The sequence below is a fragment of the Trichosurus vulpecula genome, chromosome 1, assembly GCF_011100635.1.
Source record: "Trichosurus vulpecula isolate mTriVul1 chromosome 1, mTriVul1.pri, whole genome shotgun sequence".
Taxonomy (NCBI): domain Eukaryota; kingdom Metazoa; phylum Chordata; class Mammalia; order Diprotodontia; family Phalangeridae; genus Trichosurus; species Trichosurus vulpecula.
In genome coordinates this window covers 56623063-56632042 of record NC_050573.1, presented here as the reverse complement: position 1 = coordinate 56632042, position 8980 = coordinate 56623063, and the positions used below count along the sequence as shown (strand labels likewise).

At 45.6% G+C, this 8980-nt stretch overlaps 1 protein-coding gene across 1 annotated transcript in view; it reads left to right on the top strand.

Moving 5' to 3' along the window:
• Positions 1-2565: 2565 nt before the first annotated feature.
• Positions 2566-8980, top strand: part of LOC118843036 (semaphorin-4E-like) — a 52700-nt gene continuing 46285 nt past the window's right edge. Inside the window, exons 1-2 of the mRNA XM_036750423.1 lie at positions 2566-2724; positions 7366-7540. Coding sequence (XP_036606318.1) covers positions 7435-7540 — 106 coding nt within the window. The 5' untranslated portion in view covers positions 2566-2724; positions 7366-7434. The remainder of the gene's footprint in view (positions 2725-7365; positions 7541-8980) is intronic.

Here is an 8980-nt window from a genome sequence, read left to right as displayed (position 1 = left end):
TCCAATGGTTTCAATTATGAATTTGTGAAATGGACCAATTTTGGGGAAAGCAGCACATTTTGGGGTACAGACAAATGGAATCTGGCTTCTTTAAATAATATTTGGAGAGTAATGTGTGGAAGAAAAATAAGACTGCCTGGGACAGAACTGGTACCAAGTGGGAAAATGATCAGGAGGCACTTTTAAACTCAGTGGTTGAGGAAAAGACCTTCAGTGACAGCTTCCCAGCAAGGAAAGGGGCTGGCCCTGGGGAGAGGCTTCAGACCGTGGAGTGATGAGGTGCTTCAGTTAGAGGTCTAGACTGAAAGGCCTATGAAGGCTTCCATTAGTCAAAACCACAACACATGGCTGCAAGAAGGAACCCTCTGAATCTTTGCTGTTATTTTCCCCTGAACAATCACAATCAAGTTTCCCAATTATTCCACCTGTGATCCAGTCACAAAAAGCACAAGTAAAGCATGTCTTGGAATATGTCTATGGATGATTTCTGAGGTTGCTTCCATGGTTTATAAAAATAAGGTGCTATTCTGTGACAACGTTTGTGCTTCTGTATAAATGGAGGCAGGCCACCAGAGCAGTTTTCTCTGATTTGAACAAGTCACTTCATCTCAGTTTCCTTATCTGTCTAATGGGAGAGTTGGGCTAAATGATCACTAAGACCTTCCCTGTGCCACTGTGTTCTGAATTCATTTCTAGCTCTAAAATGTTTTAGTTAAAAGGCTGTCAATCCCCTTTACTGCTCCACTCACCACTACCCACCTCCACTGTTCAACTCATTTCTAAGGGTTATGTGTCAAAGAGAGAGCTCCTGGCTTAACAAACTAATCCAAGAGAGGAGAAGCACAAGACCCGAGTGTGAAATCTCCACCACTTAGCTGTTGTGTTTGTCCTTCATTCTTGAAGAGGACCATGGCATCAGGGAAATGATGACATGATTTGCAGCTGACTTTGATTTGAGGGATGGAGGGCTGTGCAAGGTCACCAGCCTCACTTTCTCTTCCAGAGCTACCCAGGTCCACTGACCCAGATTCATCAGGGTGACTGGAGATGACCCATGATGCAGTGGGAGACCCTGGCCTGTTTAGGTTAAGCTGTAGGATTTTGGAGAAGGCTAAACATTGTTGAGCATCAGTTTACACTTCTAATAATACTGACACTTTATGCCTTACCCACGGCACAGGGTACTGGAAGGAACAAATGAGATAATCCACACAAGGGCAGTACTCTGTAACTAGAAGGTGCTGTATCAATGTCTGCTACTAAGGCTCATAAACTAGCCTTCTGGCTGTTGGAGGAATCTCTTGGAGCACCCCCCCATCAATTTTGTAATTCATTAGCAAACTAGCAAAAAATTATTTGTAGTTATGGAATTGTAGTCTTTCCACAGGTACTTTGAGATAAAGCACAAACACCGGACTTAAGAGATCTGTGGAATGTTGCACCTGGCAGGGATCTCCGGGGTCTCATGCCCCCATTTTACGGATGAGGAAACTGAGGCTAAGTGATTCAAGGTCAAATGAGTCAGTGGCAGTTAGTACTTGAACCCAGATCTCCTAACTGATCTAACAGGATCTAGCATCTATTTACTAACATAATGCTTTCGTTGAACTCAAGGCTCTGATTTGGTGACCCTGGGCACATGACTAAACCTCTGAACCTGTTTCCTCAGTAAGATGAGGATAACAGGGTTGGCACTGGAATCAAACAAGGATCTATGGAATTAGATGTAACCATAAAGCAATGTATATACATAAATGGCCGTTCTAATTTCCCACTTCGCATTTACTTCTTCAAGGCTCACAGAAAGTCTAATAGGTGAGCACCGCAGTTACCACACCGCAGTTGTAAAATTACTACAATACTGTCCACAGAGGATTGTTTCTGGGAATTTGAGATGTTTCAATAGTTCAGCTAGTCCAGCCCTGCCCCTTCACTTTTCACCTGACTGCATCCAGATTCCCTGCATTCTTATTCCCCTTGGGAGGTCTAGTTCTTCCAAGATAAGTGCCCTGTGCTGCTGTCAATCTTTCCTCTCTCTTACCAACAAATGTAGGGCTTTTACAATGTCGGGACTGAAACAGCCCTTAGGACACAGAATGTCAGGGCTGGGAGGGTCCTTAGAGCACAGGATGTCAGAGCAGAGGGTCTTAGAACACATAATGCCAGAGCCGGGAGGGCCCTTAGAACACAGAATGCCAGAGCCGGGAGGGCCCTTAGAACCCAGGCTGTCAGAGCTTGGAGGGCCCTTAGGACACAGAACCTTATAGCTGGGAGGGCCCTTGGAACACAGGATGTCAGAGCCGGGAGGGCCCTTGGTACATGGAACACAGAATAATTGACTCGGGTACCCTAGGTCCTGTGCATTAACTACCACTCACCTTTGTGTGACCTTGGGCAGGACCTTTTCTCTCTCTGGGCCTCAGTTTACTCTTCTGTAAAATGACAGAGGTTGGGCCTCGAGGTCTGTATGGACCCTGCTTGCTCTATACCTGGGATTCAGGGTGCTCGGGCCACAGCCCTCACGGGGGCGGGGGGGGGGGGGGGGACCTTGGCGCATGCTCGGTTGGGAGGGAGGCGCCCAGCACGTGGCAGTCACGTGGGCGGACTCCCCCCAACCGCCCTCTTACCCTGCCGCAGAGGTCTACACAGCGCCCCTGCGAGGGTCGGGTCACTGAGGCGGCAGGAGCGTCTAGACCTGCAGGGAACCTTCCCAATAGGAGAGGGGTGAGTCCGGACCAGAGAGTGGACAGCACAGCCCTCCCCACACACACCTGGGGAGACGTTAACGAAGTCCTTAACCCCTTCAGGCCTAGGGTCCTCACCAGCCTTCAGGGCCCAACCTCTTCCCCACCCCCACCTCCAGGCCCTGCCCTGGTGCCACCGCCTCCAGGAAGCCTTCCATGGTTCCCCTTAGACTGGCAGACATGCTCGGAGGAGGGCGTGGAAAGAGCCCTTGTCCCCGCAGAGCGGGAGTGACTTTGGGCCTCGCAGGCCTCTGAATTTCTAGGAGGGTTGGAAGGAAGGGAGTGAAGCAGCCCCTACAGCCTGGGGGAAAGAGGGATTGGGGCACGTGCCAGGCGCGGGTGAGGGAAGTCACTTCATGCCTCCAAGCCCCAGTTTCCCCTCTATGAAATGGGGGTCATAATCCTTGCGCCTCCTACTTCGTAAAGCGAAATCCCATTCATTAGTACGGGCTGTGCTCCAAAGTCGGTTCAACGGATGCTTCCCGGCCCCCAGCGAGGTTCAGCCCTGCGTGGAGATGGGCACTGCCTTCTTCACCCGCAAAGATCTGCCCAGATGGGGCTCGCAGGGAGTCAGGAGGAGACCCCTCCAGCCCCGCCCCCACCATCCACTCTGCTCTCCGCAAAGAGAGGCACCACCGGGCTAAAATTATATCTACCTACTTCCTTAAATGTTACAATGTTACTAGTCCGGGCAGCTGAGTTTTACATTCAAGATAAACTCCTGGTGGTTGTTTCTTAATGGGGGAAGAAGGGGCCCAAGTGCTGTATCCAAGACCCCTTTCCCACCAGATGCCAGTTCCACAATGAAATACATACGTGTGTGTGTGTATGCAAATAAACCCATTTATCTGAATTGATAGCAAACCCGAAATCACGGAAAGTATACGTATGAGAATATGTACCGGACAATGCAGATTGAAAAAGCTCTCCCCTTGGGAGGAAGGCTGCTCACCTCAACCGAGAAAGGAAGTCTCAGATCTGGCCCAAAGGGAAATTATCCCGAGTCTCTAGCGTAGCAAGCTAAGGATAGGGACGGGAGTGCCAGCCACCCGTTCTCATGTAGGCTTCTTCCCAGAATCTTTCTTTTCTCTTCATCAACAGAAGTTAGAATGGCCATCTTCCCTCTTGATGCTGAATGCCAGAAGAGTCCCAGAATGCCCAAGATTTGGTAATCAATAGTAGTCGATGTCCACTTGTAAGGGAGAGAGTCTCCTACCAATGGGCTTTGGGCACTGGTTATGTATAAAATGAAAAGCGGTTTGAAGCAGGGGTTCTTAACCAAGGGCTCCATGGATGGATTGGGTAGGGGGAAAAAATTACATTTTTCTAACCTCTTAAGAGAAATTCAGAATTTCCTTCAATTTTGAATGTCGGTAGATGGACTTAGGGTGTATAATGAAACATATTTTTTTGAACATGGCCAACAGCAGAATTTGTATTGCTAGGTTATAAATATTTGTTAAAAAGGTTAAAAGGGGGAGGGATTGAAAAATCAATTTTTGTTCATTGAAAAAAAATGTAATAAAAAATGTAGAAAAAATTTTAATCAGGGCAGCCAATCACAATAGTATTAGCAGTATTTGTTACTTTGTTCCCAATAGAAATCAGATATTTTCATATCACACTAGAGTTATTGGTGATGTCTTGAAATGTTGTTTATGCTGATCACTACTTCAGAAATTGCTCTTGTTAATAGATCCAGTGTTGGATAGATAGAATTTTTTTTTAAAAAATTCTGATAATTGTAGTCCAATAATTTCAAATATTTCAATTTAATTTCTTTTGTAGCTCTACATATTTTATTTAAACACTTTTAAAAACATTAATTTCATAGGTGTCACCAGACTCCCAGAAGGGTCTAGGACACAAAAAAGTTAAGGACTCCCTAGACTAGAGGATCTTTAAGGTTCCTGCCAGTTGTAGTTCTTTGATACCAGACTCTGCTCTGCCTTCGTCATAGAGCTGCTGCAAGCATTCTGTAAAGTGCTCTATGAATAAATGTGAAGTACTGTTTTAGATTAAAATCCAGGAGAGTTTTTTTTTTTTTGCCCCTTTTTATCCACAAAGAAATGATTGTCTGCCTCTCCCATATCTTATAGTTGCAGGGGTAGGTATCCTCACTGTTGTACTGTTTATTCTGTTTCTCACAGAAACACTGCCTGGCAAATTTTGATGTGCTCTTCTGTGAGATTAGCCCTTTTGTAATGAACTGGACATGTGCAAAGGTGGAAATGCCCCTTCAGGGAAAACTCTGGCTTGGCAAGGCAATCCCTGGCCTTAATACCAACCTAGTTTTTCTTTGGCTTAAATTTCAAGGGGAACCAGAGGGCAAGTCAAAGATTTACTGACAGATTTTCAAGCAGAATGCTCAACTTGAGTCTAATTAAATGGAACATACATGAATATGTGTGTGTATGTGTATGTTCACACACACACACGCACACGCACGTCTTGCCTCTCAGGTACATATGACCTGATATAGCAGTGCTTAATTCAGCATTTTGCTGAAGGTGCAGCAAGCATGGTTCTTTTGGTTATTACAAGGCAGCTGTAAATCATAGATTCTGCTTCCGAATAAAAAAGATCATCCCCAGCATATACCCACACAGCGTGACTATATAGTAATGAAGAGGATTGCAATATGCCACACAAGAAAATTATTCTTGTTACTTTATTGGACGTATAATTGTTTAAAAATTAAAACCGTAAGTGCTAGAGCTAGGAAGGACCTGTAAGAGCCCTGCCTCCCGGGGCAGAGGCCCTTTTCCACTGTAACACTACACTGCCTTGGCTATATTAGCTTTTTGCTTTCATGTACTCATTCATTCATTCAACAAATACTTATTGGGGGCCTTCTGTGCACCAGAGACTGTAGAGAATACCAAGAAGCTTTAGAGAGCTCCTGTCCTGGAGCTCTGAGTGTAATTGAGAGGAGGAAGTCATGGTAAGACATCCCCTTTGGTACCTCCCCTCGCCAGCCCACTCTTCACTCATGTTCCACAATAATCTTCCTCAGTAAGACCCTTAATTCCTAAGCAATCTTACCCCCAAGAGAGGGATATGTTCCTTGGAGCTCGGGACTTTTCAGTCTTGTCTTTCTGTCCCTCGCACCAATGATAGCAACTAACATACATACATATATATATATATATATATATATATATATATATATATATATATATATATAGTGCCTGCGGTGTGCCCATCACCACTACCGGTCACTCTCACAGCTATCTCACTTGGTCCTCACAACTGCCCTGGGAGGTAGGTGTTACTAATATTCCCATTTTACAGATGAGGAAACTGAGGCTGAGAGTTTGAATGACCTGCCCAGGATCACGCAGCTTGTGAGTGTCTGAGGCTGAATTCGAATTTAGGTCTTCTGGACTCCAGGTCTAGCCCTCTCCAGTCCTGTGTCCCCCAGCTGCTCTGTGCCTCAGACTTAGCGGTCTTTTGAACTGCATCGAATTATAACACACCCACTGGAGTATAAATGTAGGTGCTAAGACCAGTTAAAAGTGTTGTGTCTGTTCAGAAGAGAGAGTGGTTATCTCTGGGCACTGGTATTAGGAGGTGGCATTTTGGGCAGTGGACAGGGAGAGCCAAGGAGAGACCCTTCTGCGAGACTGGCATGCCCACCGAGGCCCAGGGACCTTCAGGGGTTATTGAGCAGGAGGTCTGTAAAGAAGAATAGCGATGGGTGGAAGCCCCGAATGCCTGGGTGAGGAGGTTGGGATTTTTCTTCCTAGCCATTGTTCCATCCTCACTGAGTCAGATACAAAGCTCTCCCCACCTTCTCAGTGTAATTTCACATTACTCCTGTCACACTGCTCAGCTGGCTGTTCCCTGCACACAACATTCCATCTCCTGCCACTTTCGCCTTTGCATAAGTGGCACCCCTGTACCCTCCAGCATCTGAAGTGCATTCCCCTGTTGCCTCTTGCCCTAGACTCTGAGCCTTCTCGGGTCGTCAGAGCAGAGCTCGAGGACTACCTCTCAGCAGTGACGCTGTTCCCAGCTCCTCCCTCCCTAGCTCCATTCCTCTCCGAGTTACCTTGGGTAGACTTGATATCTGCATTTTGGTGTCCATTTTGTAGTGATTTTCCCCTGCCTTCAACCCCCACAAACTCCCCGAAAGCAGGGACTATTTCACTTTTGTCTTTGTATCCCTAGTACCTACCACGTAAGGGGCTTCATCAGTGCTTGTTGAAGTGAATTAGATTTGATCTTTATAGCAGCTCTCGCAGTTGGATAGTTGTGTCAAATTGATGAACAGGCCCCACTGAATGAATACAAGAAGGATTCTGGCAAGAGGCTGCTCTGCGTTTGCCAAAAGATGCCGTTTCGAGACAAAAACAAATTTACAACAGCCGGATAGCTGTTTGATGAAGAGGTCTAAATCCAGTGTCTCTATCGAGGTTCTTAATTGTGCCCGGAGGATGCCTTTGTCAGAGGATTTGTGCAAGGCCATCGTTTAAACCTGCTTTCGGTTTTTAGGGCACATCTGACGAATGTCGCTAAAAGCAATTATTTTCAGAGGAAGTGGGGGAGCAAGAGGACTGTTTTCCATTGCTCTCAACTTTATAGAAGTAGTTACGATTGCCGTATGTCTGCTTTTGAGATTTTGACAGGATAGTCACGGTCCAAGGTCAAAGTCCGGGGAAGTTTCGTTGGAGCTGGACGTTTGAAAATGAACGTTTGGACTGCTGTCCTTTCCTTCGCGTTCTGTGAATTACTCCAGCAGATGGAAGCATCTCTTCTTAACTGCATTCCCAGAAAAACCGTAAAGCATCAAAGTAAGTGACCTGCTTGTAGCTCAGGCCTTCTTTATCACGAAGTAATCATTGTTGGACTAGTTAAACGAGGGGGTTGAGGCAGATCAGCAGGTGCGCCACTTCCAGTATGTCCTGGCGCTGTCCAGTGCGGGCAGAGGGCACCTCCAGCCGTTACCACTTGGACTGCTCCTGCTGGAGGTAAAGACCGTGGAGCTGTGTATGCAGATGGCTTAGATGTTCTCTATGTTTGAATCTAGGGACCTGCCCTTCGCTCCTGCCACTGAGTTATTTAGCAGTAGAGTAGCAGGAAGAGCCAGACAGCTTCCATCAACGGGCTCTGTCATTCACATGCTCCATGTCCTCGAGCCCGGCCCTCCATCCCTCTGGGCCCCAGTTTTCTCATCTCTAAAAGCAAGGGATGAAGGTGAAACACACGTCATTCATTTGGGCAGAAAGGTGGGCAGCTACTAGTAAGGAGTACTGCAGGCGCCCTTAGGTGCAGTCACTGTGCCAGGCGGCTTTGTTTTAGCTATTTTTCTTTGTTATTAAAAAAAGGATCATTTTATGGGCAAGAGGGTAAGGGGTGGGGTAGGGGACATGGCCGCTGATACGAAAACAAAAGGCATCAATAAATCTTTTTAATGTCTTGGCGGGGGGGCGGTGTTGAATGAAATGATGTCTAAGATCAGTTCTGAAATCCTAAGATCCTGCAAGTTTGGGCAAATCATTTAACCTCTCTGGGCCTCGGCTTCCTCATCTGTAAAATTAAGGGCCTTTCACTAGATTGGTGATATCTTAAAATCTCTTCCATGTCTAAAATCCTGTGATCTTAGGAGACAAAGTAGTCATTTGGGTTCTTTGGGCCTTAGTTTTCCTTATCTTTAAAATAGGGGAGTTGGATTTGATGTTCAAAATTTCTGTAATTACATAGTGTTAAACAGGATGCAGGGAAGTATGTTTCACCTACTGAACAGATTTGATGGATTATTACTATATGCAAGTGATGATGCCAATTACAGATAAATCTCTTTTCATTAAAGTGAGCTTGGCAGAATGTCTTATTCAGTAATACTATTAAGAGTTAAAGTTACTCTTCTTACATAAAGAAATATAAAAACTCCTCTTCAAAAAATAATTTTTTGCTTAAAAATTTTCACCTTCACTTTCACCTTCAAATTAGTGAGATCTTATTATATAACCTGCTAAGGCTAACAGTGTTTTAGGTTGTTTTTTTTTACATGCTGATTATTTTCAGAGTTAGGCTATTCTTCCCACACCCCCCACCCCAGGCCCTTTTCCCAGGGACCCATTCTAGTTCTTTACCCACGAATAGTGAAATTTGACAAAGGGCAGTAACTTCATTTTTGTAGCACTTCTTACAAAGTGCTCTCCTCACAACAGCCCTGTGAGGTGGACATGAATAGTGCAGGGATTTTCCAGAGAAAGTAAGACAACTTGTTC